The 19,654-nt window shown below is 33.0% G+C and overlaps 3 protein-coding genes and 1 long non-coding RNA gene across 4 annotated transcripts; 2 read left to right on the top strand and 2 right to left on the bottom strand.

Annotated features, from left to right (window-relative positions):
* Positions 1 to 103: 103 nt before the first annotated feature.
* LOC107362516 (serine/threonine-protein kinase RIO3) lies at positions 104 to 3,514 on the bottom strand. The gene is made up of 5 exons (XM_015929607.3): positions 2,716 to 3,514; positions 1,988 to 2,289; positions 1,111 to 1,703; positions 847 to 1,017; positions 104 to 754 (listed from the first exon to the last, which is right to left on the bottom strand). The coding sequence occupies exons 1-5, from the start codon at positions 3,159 to 3,161 to the stop codon at positions 440 to 442; spliced, it is 1,827 nt and encodes a 608-aa protein (XP_015785093.2). The 5' UTR covers positions 3,162 to 3,514; the 3' UTR covers positions 104 to 439.
* Positions 3,515 to 4,821: 1,307 nt separating this feature from the next.
* LOC149093898 (uncharacterized) lies at positions 4,822 to 6,541 on the bottom strand. The gene is made up of 2 exons (XR_016198869.1): positions 5,878 to 6,541; positions 4,822 to 5,767 (listed from the first exon to the last, which is right to left on the bottom strand). It is a non-coding gene; the product is annotated as an uncharacterized LOC149093898 (long non-coding RNA).
* A 1,692-nt stretch (positions 6,542 to 8,233) lies between these two features.
* Positions 8,234 to 12,758, top strand: LOC107362506 (uncharacterized). Its single transcript, XM_015929595.3, has 2 exons — positions 8,234 to 9,784; positions 10,163 to 12,758. Exons 1-2 carry the CDS (start codon positions 8,405 to 8,407, stop codon positions 11,921 to 11,923), a joined length of 3,141 nt encoding a protein of 1,046 aa, XP_015785081.1. The 5' UTR covers positions 8,234 to 8,404; the 3' UTR covers positions 11,924 to 12,758.
* Positions 12,759 to 17,596: 4,838 nt separating this feature from the next.
* On the top strand, positions 17,597 to 18,687 carry LOC107362526 (adult-specific rigid cuticular protein 15.7). The gene is made up of 2 exons (XM_015929616.3): positions 17,597 to 17,676; positions 17,885 to 18,687. Exons 1-2 carry the CDS (start codon positions 17,671 to 17,673, stop codon positions 18,407 to 18,409), a joined length of 531 nt encoding a protein of 176 aa, XP_015785102.1. The 5' UTR covers positions 17,597 to 17,670; the 3' UTR covers positions 18,410 to 18,687.
* Positions 18,688 to 19,654: the final 967 nt, after the last annotated feature.

Here is a 19,654-nt window from a genome sequence, read left to right as displayed (position 1 = left end):
AATTTTGAATAGATTCAGATTGAATGATTGATTTGAAATCAATTCAAGATTAAAGCGATTGTGAATAATATTTCGGTGAAATAATTGAAAAATAGAGACATAATTAGTTTACAACAATTGCATTTGTCACCTGAATTAGGCTGACATTTTTATTTAGCTAGTCAAGTTTTCCAATAGAAAGACAAACTAGCAAGTTTGACCGATTGTTGCTCACAATCATTTGATTTCAATTCTATCGGATGTTAATTTAAACTTTCCAGTTCAAAAAACTTACAACTATATTCTTGTCACCATGAATAGAGGGAATTTTTTTGGTAATTTTTTGTTTGTGTGATTACATTGATAACCCAACTTAATGGATTCAGATTCAATGGTATTGAGTGGTACCTCGATGATTTTTATCATTTTTTTCCTCACTTGCTTTTAATTTAAATATTCTTCAATGTGATGGTCTTTTTTTCCTTGAAGCTGATGATGATGAACAAGGAGTTGAGCTTACGCTCTGTTTAGGTTGAATAGATTTCCCGTTAGCCATATTTTCCCTTTCAAGAACACTTCTTTCAAACAGTTCGTTGAAATTATCCACCTCTGTATTTACTCCGTAAGTCAACACTTCCACATCACGTTCATAGTCTAATATATTGGCTAGGTGATCAATATCTCCTAAATCATCTCCCTCTAGTTCCTTTCCAGTTATTTCATAGAAAAGTTCACCACTTGATTTCATCTCTTGGAGGCCACATTTTTCAAAAAACTGTAGAGGAAAAAGAAATAATGTATTAAAGAACAACCAGTTATTTCAAGTTCGTTTTTCTTGCTTAATTGCAAGTTTCAAACCTAACTTACCTTGGTAATGTTGAGACAGTCTCGAGAGAGAAAATGAAGTGAAAAAGGGTGATTTGTTAGAACAGATTGACTAACATCGATAACCCAGACTTTGTTAAGATACCAAAGTAAATTATATTCACTTAGATCACCATGTATCAATTCACATTTACCATACATCTTTTTCATAATCTAGATAGAAGAGAAGAGATAAGTATGGAAAAATTAAGCATTGACATCGATTAATTAGCAACGCAAATAAAATAGGAAAGCGTAAAGATTTACCTGAACAACATCATTGTAAGCTTGAGTCAACTGAGAAAGCGATAGTTTAGCATCTTTTAAAGATGGAGCATGTTTACCACCCATTCCAATGAATTTCATAACAAGAATATGATCTTTAAGCATAACAACTTCTGGACAAGGAATACCAGCTCTTTTTATTCTCATTAAATTGTGCATCTCTTTTTCTGCCCATAAATGAATTGTTTTTCGAGGATTTTGACGAGAAAATTTATCCTTAAATCGATGATCATCTCTGATATAAGCTTCACGATTTTTAAATTCATTTAAAGTTGTCTTGTAAACTTTAATGGCAACTTCCCCGCAAGTAATTTGTTTCTCAGGATCACCACCAATACCGTGGTAAACATGTGATTCTTTTCCAGTTGATATCGTACCGTTAACTTCATCCAAGATACCCCGATTGACCAATTTATACAGGAGAAGTCGAGTTTTTTCGTCCATTACATGTTCAACTGTAGATTTTTCTTTAGCCTGTCGAAGTCGTGCTGCACGTTTACTCTCTTTCTTTGAGTGAACCTTGAGAGCGTTGAATACATTATTGTTCAATTTCATATCAAAGCCACCACCATCTCCTACGGTAAAATAAGAATGTTTCTTAAGTTAATCATGTAATAAAGGTGTTTTTATGAGAAGATAAAACACTTAGGAAATTAGAATTTGACAAAAGTCACAGTTGAAAGTAGAAGTGTTTAAAAGAAAGAGTCAAGTTTTTTCTTCTTCAACAATTATATCACATAATTAGGTCTTGGATATGAGTTTCGGTAAAACTTGTTTTTGCACAATAGAAGTTGAAGAATATTAAGTGAGTTAAAAGGTCATGAACAGCAAAAAATGAAGGAGTAAAAACGAAGCTTACCAGTTTTAACAGCAACATCAAAATCCATAACACGGCACGCATTTCTTCGACCACAAACTGTTGGGTCATGCTTAGTGGTATAAGATCCTTCAGCATTTTTGGCAAAACCTTTACGTCCAAGTGTTACAGCAGCAGAGCCTTTTTCAGCACTTTCAAATGAATCCCAATCCCGATATTTGTCATCAGCCCCTGGAGTTGCATCATCTGTTTCTGATTCACTTGTTGAATCGTTGTGAACACGACGGGAAGGGCAAAATGCAACAGCAACACTTTCAGACTTGGTGGTCAAATCTTTCCCCTGGCTGAATGAAAAAAGAAGAAGACATGAAGAAAAAACATGGAGGAAAAATCCTAATTAGATAAGAGTCTTTTAAAATGATAAAAAGTGATGAGTGGCTATTTCATTCGCAATGTGGAAGAAAAAAATTCCTAGGCTTTGATCTTACCTGGAACAAAATTAAACTATCCAAATTAAAATTAAGATATAAGTTGAAAGTTGAATTAGTCTGACATTAGAGAGAATCTAACAATGAAATATGCATATGATTGGCAAAGAAAAGATGGTGGATCTAACAAGATGATGAAATGCATCAAAACATCAAAATTGGGCTCAATGAAATTTTCCTGCGACAAGACACATTAGAACAATCTAAAGGCTAAAATTATCGTTCTCTTACTAAGATACAAACAGAAGGCTTAGGAAAGGCAATAGTAATTGTTGATGATACCTTTCAAGGTGATCATTGAACTCTTTGTCAAACTCTTCTTGCAGCAATTGAGCCAAAAGCAGATCATTGTCAGTAGATTCTTCATCTGCAGGAATTGGTAAAGCACATAAATCGAGCGATTCCATTGGAACCAATATATCACCACCATTAACTTGCTTCTCAACGATATCAGGTGATAAATCCACCTTTTCACCTGGTAATCCCTCCTTTTCCATCAAATAAGATACATATTGTTCATTCATAATCTCTCCAAAGGATACTTCGCCAAAATCTCCATTTTCCGACCTGTTCCTTCCACCTCCATCTCCGTCTCCATCTTCCTCTCCAGTTTTGTTGATTAAAATTGTTCCATTAACTCCTTTTTTATCATCTTTAGTGGCAGGATTGATTTCACTGGAATCTTTTGATAGACCATTGGCTATTTTCCTTTTATCCCAACAGGACATAGTGAATTTGACTGTACAAAAATTGGCTTAGTGAAAACAAAAATATAATGACTTTTTTTATAAATATGTATATATTTACACTTATTTATAGTAATATGAAATGTAATAAAAAGGTGAAATTAGTTGCTGTTTAAATTCTACGTAAATCTGTACAAATGAATTTAACAGCAAGAAGGTATGAGATATGATGAAGATGAGAATTGAACAGGGAAGAAGAGATGAAAGATTATACAAAAAATGGTAAAGGGAAGGATAAAAAGGTTAGTTGAATAAATTAATTAACGAAAAAAAGAGAACAATTAAATTTTGACTAAACATAAAGTATTCTGACGAAGATATATTTTTAAGCAAAAAGTCAGAAATGTGAGGCCATATGTTGTTGGCATGGTAATGCTGTTTGGATAACACCTTTAAAACATTACGCGGTTATTGTAAAAACTGATTAACAGTAAATTTGTCTAAAATTGTAAATAAATAGTAAAAAATTATTAAACCTACAAAATATAATAAAATTAAGAATTAAGATGACCATCAATGATTAAATTGAGTGTAACTATGTTGTGATATCAGGCCTGGAAGAAATAATTGAGCTTATAATGAGCTTCGTTAAAATATGATTGAATTATTTCAATACAAATTAAAATTATTATTGTGAAGATTGATTTAATTGAAATAGACAACTAGATTAATAAAATTTGAATCAAAAGAAATTGGAATATTTGAAGTTGGAAATGTTGATGTGAGAGCTTGAGAGGTTTTCTGGATTCAGGTAAAGCTGATCTTCAATGGCTTAATGGTTGGTGATTAAAATTATTTCAATTTGTATGTATAACTAAACTGATGATTGTTAACACCATTCAATTGTAATTGTAGTTGTTGAAAGGGTTGATGGTTTTTGTTGGGATATAAGGTGAAAAGGATACAGAATGACACTTTTCGGTTGTCAAATTGTCTCCTGATTATTGACAAAACAAGTTAACAGGAAAGGAAAGTGAAAGCAAAAATATTGATTAGTTAATAGTCTTTAGATAGGATCAAGTTGAGATTGGTTATTTGTGTTAATAATTTCAATGATGAAGACACAAAACCTAAAATTTATGGTCACTGGACTCAGCTTAAATGTTGATCAATCTATTGGTCAGTAATGAAACTGCAATACAAAAGATAGAATCAAAATTGCATCTTGAAAACATATCAAGAGCAAAAAAAATTAATTTCTCATTACTAAATCAATCATTATTGACTGGAACTAGAGTTTGAGGTAACAATAAATACGCAGTGGAAGTAAGTAAATTGTTCGAGATGAACCATCTGAATCTTGCTCCAATGAAGCTTAATTAACTGTTATTATGAAGAGTGATAATAAGACTAAAGGCTTATTATCAGTTAGGTCACTGTTTATCAAATGAGTCTTGAATTGAAAACTAAGCCTCAGGTTAGCCTCAACTGATCCACTCACTTAGTAACTTATGTTTCATCTTTCAATGAAATTGATTGTAAACATTGATCATCAAAAAACTGGTTTTGGGTTTAAACTTCACTTTCACTTACTCACTAACTCACTAACTTACTTTCTCTCTCTCTCTCTCTTTCTCCATCAAATACTTGAAGGGTTAAAACAAGTAACAAAATACCTAAATTGAGATGTAAATGGTTAATTAGAGTAAGATACTTTTACTCTTAGGGATTATTTTGATGCGGAATAGACTATTGAAACAACAATGGAGTTTCTGGTTGAAGAGTTTATCTATTCCTTGGTTTTAAAATTTAAAAAAGGATTGAGTATTAGCATAGTGTTGGAAACCAAAAACATATCGATATATGAAATAGTAAATTATCAACAATTGATAAATAAACTACTCAATTTTTAACACACCAATTGGAAAGGGTATCGTAAAGGTTTGATTTAGAGATAAACATTAGAACGAATTTTGTTGATGAAATAAAAATGTATTTTTTTCCTTCTCGTCATCACCATCATCATTGTCATCATCAAAATGATCATCATTTATTGAAGGCAACTTTTCTTGATTAGGCAAAACCACTTGAATAGGTTCCAGTTTGAAAAAACCCTTCAAGGTTTATGGGAATTTACTGAGAGAAACCAGCTTTAATTAACTTTTCGACTGCTATCTTCCTTAACAAAAAGGTATCTCTAATGATGCTTTCTTTCTGGATAGCCAAGAGGAGGATAAAGTGGTCAAATTCATCTCCAAACAAAATAAGCTTATAGAAGGTCATAGGTAATGGATTGAGAATCGCCTGACTCAGGTGTATTCAAACGCAAAACGAGTCCCAAATTGTAAGCAGATAGATTGTTTACCACTTTTTAAGCCGTTTCCAGTAAAAATTTGTTTTTGTCCAATTGTCATTAAAGATGAAACCTTCCTTTTCCATCGTCTTCTAAGACGTTCCTCCTCCTCCTACTTTTCTTCCACCTACTTCTATTGATCCCTCTAACCATCTCTCCTCTATCAACTCTTTTTAGACTTTGCTTTATTGACAAAACTGGTGGTTCCATTGGAAATATTGAATGAAAATAAAACAACCTTTGGCTATCCATTTCTCAGCTTTCATTGTTAAACCAGCAGCATATATGGATTTGACTGAATAAACGAGAAAAATAAAAGACGAAAAAATGATGAAACTAGGTTAGTGAGAGAAGAAAGAAAAAAATGATTATTCAGTCAATGTTATAATTTACATGTACACTTACGTAGCAATGAAATGTAACAATTATAAGATGAAAAAGTAGCTTTAGCATGCATAAGAAGAAGATATGAAAATGCGAAAATGAAATGTTGTTAAACAATGATAAAAACAGGCAACTAATGGGAGGACAATTATTAAATTAAGTTAAAAAATGATGATGAAAAGAAGGAAAGATAAAGATGAGAACCATGAGAACTGGCAAGTTTAAGGTAAAAAAGAAGGTAAAAGTCATGATTGCAAGATGATTTCTAAGAAATTATAATTCAGGTAACAAAAAATTGATTCCAAAAAATAATCAAACTCAGATGGACATAAAAGAGGAGAAAGAAAGAGAGAGAAAAAAACTTTTGTTTAGATGCTGTTACAAGCTAATACACACAAGTTGAATAAAAACAGTTCATCACATATAGAGTTGACATGGTAACAATTTTACGATTATCAACTTTAACTTGTAATTTTGTTTCGATCTTGATGGATTGATTAAATGTACACAATTGACCTGAATGTAAATCGATAAATAAAGTCAAAATGAATTGTCCAAGATGAACAGACGAACAACAGAAGAGAGGACAAAAAAAATGAGTGAAGAGAAACCAAAATTCACAAGCAAAAGGAAAAAAGGTTAACACAAAGTGAAGGCTTTTGAAGGCGTCAAGATCTGAAACTAGAGACAAAGACAACAGTAAAAAGTATTGAAGATCTGTTAATGTTAATGATCTAATAAGATCAAGATCGGTATCTATTAATTAAATCTTGAAAATCTAGTCTTAAATAAAAATGGAAGTTTATTACTAATCGGTTAACATTTATTTTGCTTTCATTTTCTTTTCGCTTCTTCTTCTGATTTTTTCTTCTGATTTCTTCTTCTTCTTCTTCTGATAAATGTTTTAAAGGAAGTATTAAATTGAATTGAGTTGTGCTGTAAAAGTAAAAGTAGTTGAGGTGAAAAACTTGAAGTGAAAAATGGTGACCTGGTTGTCGTTAAAGCAGCAAAAAAAGCTTAACTGGAAGATGCTGCAAATTGTGTTGGTTGCGTTCATTCTTTATCAAGTCATGTTTTTTTGTTTCCATCATCCCAACATCCAACATAATTAAACAAACATGATGGTTACAATATACATATTAAGTATACTAAGAAAACTCTGTTGATCAAGATAATTTTGATAAATAATATGGTGTTTCATGATATAAAATGTAATCATTTCTAGTTGTTTCCCTTATGTAAAGACGGTTACTCTTTTGGCTACTTTTACCCTTTCATTTGCTTTTTTAGTAGGCAGGCGAAGGTAAGAAAAAAGACAGATATTTTAACCATAATTGTTGTGAAAAGCAACATAAATAAATGTGAAGTTTACCTTTGGAAATAAATAGAAGGAAAAAAAAACAAAAAATAGGTTAAGATAATGTATAGATTAATTTGGTAAAGTGAAATCCATATACATGTATATTTCGATGTGAAGAGAAGAGAAGAGGAAAAAAAGAAGAGAAAAAAAAGGAATCATCATCATGCACCTCCATTTTCACTCTCACATCACCATCATCATAATAATAATCATCATAATCATCATTCTCATCATCATCAACAACAGCAACAACATCATCATCATTTTTTTTTTCTCTCTCTCTTTCCTTTCCCTCATCACCTTAACAACCTAATGTATATCCTTCGACATCATCATCTTCTCTATCGATTGAAGAAATGGCTTGATAACAAGGAAGAATCAGGTTTAAGTAATGATGACAATAATGATGATGATTATGATGATGATGAGAAGGAGAAGGAGAAAAAATTCACTAAAAACACAACAAGAAAAAAAACCATCAACTTTGAGGATACAGTATGAAACTATCTTTCTCTTCTCTCTCCCTGCGCAAGGAAAATGTTAGATTTTTACTTCAGGTGAGTTAGATGATTTTATTGTTGCGGGCAAGGATTCGGTTACATCTTTAGAGATGAACTACGGCTTATGCTGGCGCCGCCCGTTATGTTTGTAATTGCAGTGAATCGTATACATGTAGATGGTGCTACAGTGTAACCTTAGTAACGAAGCCTTGTCCTCTAAGTGAGGGAGTAAGAGAGAGAATGGGGAAAAAGTAAAAGTATGTTTTTGTTGAAGAGGAGCTTGGAATCAGATTGAAGTCAGAGTAGAATCAGTAGAGTAAGAGATAAAGCTACATCTCAACTCATCTCTCATCATATCAAGTTTTTTTTTGTTTTTCTTCCTCTCTCTTTCTATGTCTCTTTCTCCCTCCCTCTAACTATCTCTTTCTTTCTATCTTTCTACCTATCTTTTTTTTCTCTCCCTCTCTCTCTCACTATCTCTCTCTCTCTCTCTCTATCCTCGAGTTCCCATTATCATCATCATCACCATCATCACCATCATCGCCATCAACAACATCATCATCATCATTATTATTATTATTATTCAAGTTTTTTATTTTGTTGTTTTTATCTTCCTTTCTCTTTTTTTTCCTCTTCCTTTCTCTTGTTCTCTTGAGTTCCCATTATCAACATCATCATCACCATCATTATGAGTGAAGGACATCTTAAGAAAAATGGCGAATGGCTTTGTCCTGTCTGTGATACAAAATGGGATTCTCAACATTCTTTTACAGTACATATTCGCCAACATAACCCTACTGATCACTCACACACCTGTTCGATCTGTGGTAAGACTCTTTCCTCGGCTAGTTCCCTTGACCGTCATATGCTGATACATTCCGGTGAACGACCATTTAAATGTAAAATATGTAATATGACATTCACAACTAACGGAAATATGCACCGACACATGAGAACTCATGGGACAACTTCAAATGAAAATGCTGCTCCAGATAGTCCTCGCAGTCCTCATCTCAAATCTAAGGATAGTTCTCGCAGTCCTCAGCAAACATCAAAGGATAGTTCTCGAAGTCTACAACTTACACCAAAGGATAGTCCTCGCAGTCTTCACCACACGTCAAAGGATAGTCCTCGAAGTCCTCATCACACATCGAAGGATAGTGGTTACTCGCCTAACGATAATAATCAAAATGGTAATGGCTCTGCTTCAATTGGATTCCATGATCTCACATTCACTGATTTTTCCTCACACAAATATCCGCTAATCGCTCAATCATTTTGCGAGTCCAACATTCGCAAATCAAGTTCACCCTACCACAATTTTCAATGTTCAAATTGTCCTAAGGCATTCCCCTGTGCTGCTGCTCTTTCGTTGCACCAGCAAAAATCCCATAATTCTTCAATCATTTCCACTGATCATACTTCATTGAAGATGGAGACCCCTGAGAGCCAGTCAAAACCATCAACACTCTCTTCAACTTTTTGTCATATTTGCCAAATCGACCTTGGTAGTTCTGTAGAGTATGCTGCACATCAAACTAAACATCGCTATGATAGTTTTTTATCATCTGTTGTTAAAGGCGTTAACTTAACATCATCGACCTCATCTCCATCCATCAACTTTTCAAAAGCAATCGTAACTAACCCGTCCATTACCACTGATAAACTGCCTTCAATTGATAATGCAGATGTCGTCATTAAAAATTTTTCTAATGATGATGATAATGATGATGAAGATCATCAGCAATATTTAAGCAATGACAATGAGAAGGAGCAATTTCTCGCTATGCTTCAATTACACAAAAAGAACATCAACAACAGCCTGGTCAAAGTTCAATCTATAGATGGATCATCACCATTTAGAGATTTGGAAAGCAACGCTAAACCGCCTTTCAATCGCCTTAATAAAAATTCAATCACTAATAGTTCAAAGACCAAATCAAAGATTAAATCAAAGGTAAAATCAAAGGTAAACTCGAAAACCTCAAGTAGAAAGTTGGATGGTCCTTTGACCGATAAAACCAAAGAAGTCAAAAAACAAGCTAAACATGACTTAGCAGATAGTAATGTAAGTTGACATTTTTAATCATATAAACTCGGTTTTGCTAATTCCCCCTATCACTTTAATCTTTTGCCCCAATCCTTTAGTTTTATTCCTTATCTTTTAACCAATACTAAATCCAATGAGATATCTTAAACCGCCTAAGTTCCAAATTTTAGATCAATAATACGCTATCGCTTTTTCTAACCATTTTCTTTCAACCTCAAATAGATGCAAAAACGCATTCTTGTGACTCCTCTTGCTCTTGATACTTTACGCGAAAATTTTTTCCTCTTTGACTAATAGTTATCAATTTGTTTTACACATAACATCTTGAACTAAATTTCCTCTTTTACATCCTTGTGTTAATCAAATTTTCTCTCATTTCTCTTTTCTCTCTTATAGTATACCAACTCTAAAGATTCACTTTTGAAGAATGTGACATCGTGTTCATCACTATTATCATTTGCTAATTCGTCATCTCTTGATAATAAAAAGACAAGTTTCAAAAGAAGGAGATTATTATCTACACCAACATCATCAGTTCGTTCGCCGTCAAGAGCTTCAGCATCCTTACCCTTACAGGATACTGATAAGATGAATGGAGAAAATAGCAATCCACCATCAATAGAAGCTACAACATCATCATCGCCTTCGGAGGATGGAGAAAAAGAAATGGAAATCGATCTTCCAGAAAACAACTCTTCAGGAACCTCAGGTTCCATGGGGAAGGAAAATTCTGAAGAAATGGATACTGGTGAAACGGCCCAACAAAATAGTAGTATGAACGCGAATGTACCTCAACCAAATCATCGATGTGAAATCTGCGCTCTCGAATTCAAGACTTTTAACGCACTTAAAAGACATAATCGAGGTCATACCAAAAGTGGACATAATTACGTTTGTAACATGTGTTCTTATACTAGTTTGGACAAATCAACTTTGGTACGCCATCTTCGCACTCACAACGGAGAGCGTCCCTTTCAATGTGCTATTTGTAAATATGCATTTACAACCAAATCCAACTGTGAACGACATGTTCGTAAGCGTCACAAGAAATTGTCAAAGCCAGAGATTAAAAGTTCGATGCTTTTCAACGCTGGTTTAACAAAATCCTCACCAACATCTGACTCCAGTCAAGTAACCATCCAAAATATTACTCGTCATAATAATGACACTCGTCTACCAAATATTTCTGGTCCTGAATGGCCTGGACCAAATGATACTCTTTGCCGTCACTGTAATCTTGATCTTAAAAGTAACAAAGTTCTTCGTCATCATATAAAAACTTTACATGCCTTGAGTCAAAAGCCATACTCCTGTACACTTTGTAAATTGGGATTTAGTACAAAAAATAACTGCATTCGCCATGTAATCCGACTCCATCCCGAAATGAAAAAAGACATAAAATCTATTGTACTAGTCAATGGTACCTCTGTTAATGGTAACTCCCAAAGTGGTAGTGATGAAATTTCTGAATCAGAGGCCGCAACACTCGGTGAAACATCGCAAAATGGAGGTAATTCAACTATTGGTACAATTGCTCGTCGTAAAACCAATGCTACATCAACCAGTTCAACAATCAAGCACAGTCAACCCCTAAATTCAGCCAGCAATTGTAGTTTCACCGAAACCTCAAATCCGCCACCATCTATACCTTTACCTAATGCTTCTGGTCATGAAGATCCCGTCGATGCAATCACATTAGCCTGGCAATTCCACTCAAGTCTTGCCGCTCTATGTCAAATAATATCTCCAATATCTCCGATTGCTGGTAACTCCACCTCAACTGTAGCCACTGTTCCCGGACTTCCTGGAACAGTTGAAAGAAAATCTTTATCCACTGTCACTGAAGACTATGATGGTGATGAATCAAATAGTGAATATCAACCTCTCGATCTAGCCAAAACCTCTGATTCAGAGAAGGAACCAATTCCATCCAAAGGAACTCCAAGAAATCAACCGATTCCCACAAGACTATTTCATGCTCATTGTGAACCCCAGCCTTTGGATCTTGCAGCTCATGCTCTTGATCTTAGTGTTAAAACAACACCAACAAAAGTAGAAAATCAATGCCTTGTAGACCTAAACAAATGTAGTGAGCCTATTCGCACTGCTGCCTCATCTCTTCTAGCCTTACAATCATTTATTCCTGCCTCTAAATAAGATAACACACACACATACATTATTTATATCATCCTCATTGCAACATTAACATTACCAATCACAAGATTAGTTTCGTTTAAAACTTTATCGACACACGCAAAATACACAATCTGTTAGACCACTACATTGAACTTGTTCATTAATGAGATTCTCAACCATGGACATCTCCATTGTAGTGATCTAGCATATACAACTATTTGTGATTAAGACGCTCGACTTTTTGCCTTGTACACTAATCACAAATACTTTTGATGCAGTTGTATAACATTTACATATCTCTAATGTAGTGATTTAACATATACAAAGAAAAAAAATATCATGTACATATAATACAAAACAATTAACGCAATAGTCATCTTTCTATTGTTTGAATATTGTTTTTCTCAACTGTGCAAAGAAATTGTTTTTTGGCTATGAATTTAGTTGTTCACCGCTAACAATTAAACAAAAACATTCAGATAAACCCAAACCATTCCAGTTTAATATATTGAATATAGGGCTCAGCACGATGCTCTTAATTGCTGATTACAAACAAAAATTAATTCCATCTTGTTTTCTTGTAAAACTTGTAATGTTTTTTCCCTTTCTCATATTTCGCTATCTTTCCAACATTCAAACAACTTGTCAAAATATCTGTTATCTGAGGATTTCCTCCTTTTGTTCAATTCTACCAAAAAAAAATCTACGGAAATTCATGGACCCAATCATTATGCATCCCATTATTTTCGACAAATTGTTCCAGTTCCTAGTTTTGCATCTTGAAGCTTTACTTCAGTCTAATTGAAACCAAAATTATTGCTTAAATAAAGATAAAATTAAATCTATGAAAAAAAAATGTTTCCCAAAATTTATTTTAAACCCTTTAAAGATCCTAACCTGAACGGTCAACTGATTATCCAAAGAGGAAAAGACAAAAATCTCATCATTTTTACCATCACCAGAATCAAAGATATTACTAAATTGTTATTAATAGGTTTTATCAAGAGCCTATTAATGTTAATTGTTGATGGGAAACTATTAGTTTAACATAGAGGGTTAAAGTACCGATGATAATTAATTAAACGACAACAATAGGTTTATTAAAGTGTTGAGCTGTTTAGTGATAATAAATTATCATTGTTATGTTTATATTTACTGATGGAACAATAGCTTTAGGGTCTCGCTGATTGTTTAATTGATGCAACAATTGATAAATTGAAATAATAAAGTCACTAATCAAGTAATATATTGAAAGGTGATTAAATCTTGAGGCAATCATTTGTGATCCTAAAAAAGTATCCAAATCATAAAGAGCCAGAAGTGTGAACCCATTAACCAAATGTATAAACCAGAAACATTGTATTTTAATTTTCTTTTTTACCAAACCCTTTCAAAACTAAATGTAGTTAATCATTTAAATTCAATTACCTAATAAATTAACACTTTAAATAGCTTAATTAATGGTACTAATTGTTGGATAATTTATCGGGTTTAATCGTGATTGCTTCAAGCTAACAGTTAAGGCTCTTACAATAGCTTTGGATACAAGATTTTTTATTACCTTCAATGGTCATTTTCAAGTTTCATCAAGATCAAGATCAATCTTGAATTTGATTTAATACTAACAGTTTAATTGTTGAAGCAATGTTAATCAAACAATTGTTGAAATAGTCTAATCTAGCCAATCAAACGGTCTATTAGGAAAACAATTAACATCAATATGAGTTTGTGTAAAAACAAGAGACAAAAGCATTTATATTTTTTTATCCCAATCATCATCACATTATAATAATCATAATCATCTTCATCTTCACCATATAATAATGATCTATCATTATAATCAGAAAAACATCATCATCATCATCACTATCATTAACATGTCAGGGTCATTTAAACGCCTTCACTTGACGACAATTGGGAAGCAATCAAGGTTTTGAAACATTAAATATCAAATTACAATGAAATTACAACCAAGCAACATAATCAATTGCTTATTGGTTATTGTATCAACCATTTTAAACCCAAAAAATCTCTGGTTAATAGAGAGATTGATTGTCCTATTGGATAAATTACAATGAATTCTGGTTGAACTTGCATTGGATAATCAGTTCAGTGTTTCTGTTTTTTCCTTTAGGTTCTCTTATTTGTTAAAGTAAATACATTTTTAGGCCTTAAAGACTGAATTGGTGATGAAATGGGTTAAATGTGAACAATAGAATGAAAAGATTTTTATTCAGATTAATTTGTTTCACTGATGGATTTGAGTTTGAATTTGTTAATCATCATTAGGAGTAGAGCTCGTTGAAAACCATCAGCCTAACACATTATTGACTGTAACCTGGTAAAACTTGTTTTTATAAGGATAAGAAGGAGTTTAGGATAAATAATCATCATCATCGTGATCAACCCACTGAACCAAAGAGTCATCATCATCATCGTCATCATCAACTTGTACACCAGCAACATCAACATATAAAAAAACAGCAATATCAACATCGCCATCATTATCCTTCTCATCATCACCACCATTGCCTCATCGTCATCATCATCTCCACCACCATTATCCTCATCGTCATCATCATCACATCATCATCATCATCATCACCACCATTATCCCCATCGTCATCATCATCGCCATCATTATCCTCATCATCATTATCCTCATCATCATTATCTTTCTCATCATCATCATCATCAGCATGCATGAAAGAAAGTGCGAGAGAGAAATGATGATATCGGATGTGAAAATGAAAAGTTGCGAATCCAAACCAGTTAAAAAGGAAATGGAAAGATTCGCTATCAGTTTAATCATCATTTTCCTTCGTTAATTTTCATGAAGTCTTTTCCCATAAAAAAGCATAAAGTCACTCAATTATTAAATGATAAATTTAACCAGAAAATGTAAAACATCACAATTTATATTCATCATCACTACAATAATAATGATGATAATCATAATGCTAATGTTGATGATTACAAACATTGAACAGTGAACAACATCGGAGAGAGTAATAGTTAAGCTTGTGTTGCCCTCTCTTTATTAAAATATCAACCATTCAAATGGTTTTAGATTTTTGTTTACCTTTTTAATTTGTTATTCAGTAATGAGTGTAATTCAAATCCAGAAGAATCTTTAATTATATTTCATTTCTCTCCCTGTTTTTTAAGTGATTCAAGATTTAAAATTGATTAGTCATTGATTTTGTCGTTTCATCTTAATCAGCATCAAGTGTTAACCATTGATTAATCTTGAAATTTTTGTGTGCTTAACTCGGGATCGTATTTTTTTGTGCAAATAAATCTCAAGGACTTGAGTCGTTTTAGTGTTTTTAAGTGAAACTCAATCGAAATAATCCATTTCCAAGTTTGAAGAAAGTTAAGATGAGAGGACAAAGAAAGAAAGAGAAAGAAGAAGATGAAGGAGGAGGAAAGCAAGAAGGAGAGCGAGAAAAGGCAAGATGATGATAATGATGAGCTTGACTCTCATCATTCTTGCCTTAGGCATTTTCATAACTCCAATAGCAACTGGTGGATAAAGCCCAGTGTCTCAAGGTTTTCATCTTTTCCTTCATCTTTTTTCTCATCTTTTCCATCTTTTAAATCGTCTTCATCATCTTCTTCTTTATCATCTCCTTCTCGTTTATTTTCTTTGTTGTCTTCTTTTGCTTCTCTTTATCCTCTTCTATTCGTCACATTTACCCAGTTTAAGTGAAAAGCTTTATAGCCAGTGGCTCAATTTGTATTTAAACACAAAAGTAAACAAGTTTCTTTGTGAGTTGGTTGAGACACATCGAAATAAATTCAATAAAATTAACCATTATCGTAATTTGAGCATTGAAAATGTGACTGAGGAAAGCGAAAAAAAGTATCATGACAGATTATAATCAATCAAGGTAATTAAAGAAAAAAAGACATTCGAAATTCACTGATCTCAATCTAAAATATTAGTATAAAGACACAATCAGAAGTACATGATACTAGTTTGCATCGTTTACCATCGCTTTCTAACTCAATCATGCATTAATTTATCAATTAAGCACCAACCAAAGTCAAGGAAAACACAATTTATAAATCGTCATTCTATCATTGAATTACAATCTTCTTTTCTTCCAATTTTTAGGTATTGTCCATTCAAGTCCAGCAATGACTCAAACAGCAATTTAAGTAGATTAACTGACCAGTCAAGATTATTCATATAAATAATCAGAAATAAATCCACCAATTCAATTGGAATGAGAAGTTCAACAAAAACAGCAAAAATTTGAGACCAAAATCAATAGTAAAAGCCTTTCGATGCTTTTATCACATTGGTAATGATCCAACATATTCAATTACCCTGAGCTATTAATTATTGAATGGTGAAGTTAATTAATTAAATAATGGATTGGAAATTAATGAATCCTATGAACACTCTTAAAGGGTATTAAACTATTAAACAAAGAAAAAAACCATTTGATTCACTTTGTATTCTTACCACGCAAAGGTAAATTTTAAAACAAATCATCAATCAAATTGGAGACACTAAACTGTGATTTGCATGGAAACAGTCAAAATCAATAAACAAATTGCTACATAACCACATTATTTGGATAAATCACATTCACTGTAACCATTTAAAATGGCAAAAAATGTAAAACCCAAAATCAGAGCAAAAATGATAAACAAAACCAGAAAAGGCAAAAAAAATCATAAGGAAAAAGTGCGAAGTAAAAAAAAATGAAATAAAAATTTAATAGTCTAGTCGCGATGAAGATGATTACGCTGAATTTGGCGATGAAAATCACTCAATTATCGGATAGTGAAAGTAAATTTAAATTGAACCAGATTTAACCCAAATCTTTCATCTGTGCTCACCTTTAAACTAACAAGGTCTCATCAAGCTGATCCTGTTCAACCTTAACCTCTACCTGATCAAGGTTCATCTCCAGGTTTTGTCGTTTCAAATCCCAAAACCATTCTGTATTCACGTGGTTTCCCCCCCTGAATGAACCAATATTCAGAGCAAGTTCATTTGCAGCCGAAGGTAAATTGTTGATTAAAAGGAACATTAATCGTTAATAAAGCAGAAATTGGAAGAAGAAGAAGAAGAAGAAAAATCAAAAGATAAAAACAAAACACACACAAGACACGAAAAGTGAAAGGAAAATTAAAGAAGGAAAAAGACGAGAACAAGATGATCATGAAGATGATTATGAGTACGCTGATGAGAATCAGGATGATTAGGATGATAAATTGACTTGGGTCAGTCTCGATACATTGGGCGAGGCTTGGACAAGGTAATGTTACATATTACGAGGAGGTCAGATGTGGTTTTAACAAGAGGAGTTAACCCCGAAGTTTTTGTGGTCTTGTTGGGATCGCTTACATAAATTTATTGCATGTACAACTCGTTGTTACAACCGGTTCGAAAGTACATTATGGGTTTTGTTAAATTAATTCAATTTGTAATTAAAACTAAACTCGGCCCACAATTACTTGATTTATTTTGTACCAGTATTCAACTGTGGATTTCATGGTGCAATATAATTATCATAATTATAAGAATAAGACTTGTTCTTTTTTTTTGTGTTAATTTTTACCTTTTTTGGTTCAGTAAATTATATTCCCTGAAGGAGGTTCCTAATTTAATAACTGCCCAGAATTATTTGGATATAAAGATCTCCGTCATTGGATTAGGAATCTCAATTTGAAACATTCACCAGTTCATTAAGATTTGTCTTTCTCTTTTAGCTTTGCAAGTTAAACTCTCACTCACTCTTACATTCAAAATGAAGGTAACCGCTTTTACTTCCATCTTAAATAACAGTCATTTTTTGTCTGCTTGTTATACATTTGTTTAACATTAAATTCAGTTTAATCTCATTTATGATTAACTTATTACCATTTGTTTCATTTAACCAACAATATGGATTACCTAAACAACTGAATATCTGTTCAAATCATTCTAATGTTCCTTTCTTTGTCTTATTTCCCATTTCCTAGGTTGCTATCTTATTCGCTTTAGTCGCTGTTGCCTCAGCTGCCGTCATCAACCCTGCTGGTATTGTTTCAACTGGATCCTCATCCGTCTCAAGATCAGAAGATGGTACCGGTAACTACCAATTCTCATACACCGAACAAGGACTCTCTGGTGGCTCCCAACGATCTGAACAAGGTGATGCTTTCGGTCGTAAAACTGGTTCATACGCTTTAAGTGATGCCGATGGACGCCAACGAATTGTCTCATATGTTGCTGATGAAACTGGTTTCCGTGCTTCCATCCAAACCAACGAGCCAGGAACTGCTCCATTAGCTGGTGCTGATACCGCAATCTCTGCTCCAGACTCAACTGGAATTGCTGCTGCTACCAACCAACGAACAGCTGAACAACTTACCGCACTTGCCAATGCCCCACCTGCCGTCGAAGAGACTCCAGTTGCTGCTGCTCCAATTGCTTTCGGTCCAGCACCAACTCGACTTGTTGCTGCCCAACCTGTCTACTCAGGTTTCCGACCTTTCACAGGTTAATTTTTTTGACCACAAAAGATCCCCATTCCTTTTTCTCGCCCTCGAATCTTCACTAAACTCTCTTTTGTTTCACCTCAATCATCAGTGTTGAATACCACAATACTGTTGATTCCTGATTGGAACACCATTTTTTTGCGAACAAATGACTTTTTTTTTGTGTTACTAACAAAACTTTATGGTCAATCATGATCAACGATCCTCAATGCGCTAGTTTCTCTTCACAACAAATGTTCTTTCAATTTTCAAGACCAATTAAAGCTATTTAAATCTTTTAAAAATGACTCTAAAACCTTTTTGAATTTCAAACAAATCAAACCATCGATTTGTATTTTCTTAATAACTTCATCTATCAGCCTGAAAGATTTTAAAATCGGCATTTATTGAAAATTACAGAATGACTTCTACTTTTAATTTGGTAATCTTACAAATTGTTGGATACCAAATTCAATCTCTTTGTTCAAAATCTTGTTCGTATAGATATAATGCAATCCATAGTTCGCTTGTTTTATTAAACAATTAATTTACATTTACTGTAAGATATATTATTGAGATTATTGGCTAAACTACAGGAAAATTGTGCTATCCAATTTAAATAGGTTTGTGAACCAATATTAGGATTGCTTTCTTTTGATTAGCTAATTTGATAAACTAAACTTGAACTTTTTCATAATGAAATGATGGCAACGTTTTCCACCAAAAAAGTGAGTTCCTTGATGACCATGATTTGATGTGATTTTACTTTCATTTCAAGAGATAAATCAAATTCATCATTTCCAATCCCATATTGGTTTTATTTGGATAATGAGTAGATTCAATGATTTAAAGTGCAACTTTCATCATCTTCCCAAAATGAGAAGTTGAAATTTTCATCAAAAGCAGCATCAGTTTCAAACAAATGGCTGAAACATTTAGCTACCATAATTTATGATTGTTGTCAAATTAATCGTTAACCAAAGTGCGAAAAGCTCATCAATTAACAGCCTTTGAATGTTAAGCTTAAACTTTGATCGCTTCACAGCAATATTAATTAAAGATTTCCTTGAAGTAAAATAATCAAGCTTAAAAACAAAACATTGATCTTGATGTTTGTTAAATTATCTCAATAAGTGAATCTCATTAACTCTTTATTTGGAAACGGATTTTTTGTTAATGAAGATTGTTTAAGTAAGAATCGATTAGCTTTACAATTTAGCTGCTAATTGTAAAACCAATTGAGTTATGGTTATAAAGTGCGATAATTAACGA

The sequence above is a fragment of the Tetranychus urticae genome, chromosome 2 (assembly GCF_039701765.1).
Source record: "Tetranychus urticae isolate SD_2017Ah chromosome 2, NJAU_TeUrti_SD_1.0, whole genome shotgun sequence".
In the NCBI taxonomy this organism is placed as follows: Eukaryota; Metazoa; Arthropoda; class Arachnida; order Trombidiformes; family Tetranychidae; genus Tetranychus; species Tetranychus urticae.
This window is presented reverse-complemented; position numbering and strand designations above follow the sequence as displayed.

Coding starts and splice junctions, on each gene's coding strand:
- LOC107362516 (XM_015929607.3), bottom strand. CDS start 3,161: ATGTCCTGTTGGGATAAAAGGAAAATAGCCAATGGTCTATCAAAAGAT. Junction 2,290..2,715: donor TTCAATGATCACCTTGAAAG/GTATCATCAACA, acceptor TTTTTCATTCAG/CCAGGGGAAAGATTTGACCA. Junction 755..846: donor ACTGTCTCAACATTACCAAG/GTAAGTTAGGTT, acceptor TTTCCTCTACAG/TTTTTTGAAAAATGTGGCCT.
- LOC107362506 (XM_015929595.3), top strand. CDS start 8,405: ATGAGTGAAGGACATCTTAAGAAAAATGGCGAATGGCTTTGTCCTGTC. Junction 9,785..10,162: donor ATGACTTAGCAGATAGTAAT/GTAAGTTGACAT, acceptor TCTCTCTTATAG/TATACCAACTCTAAAGATTC.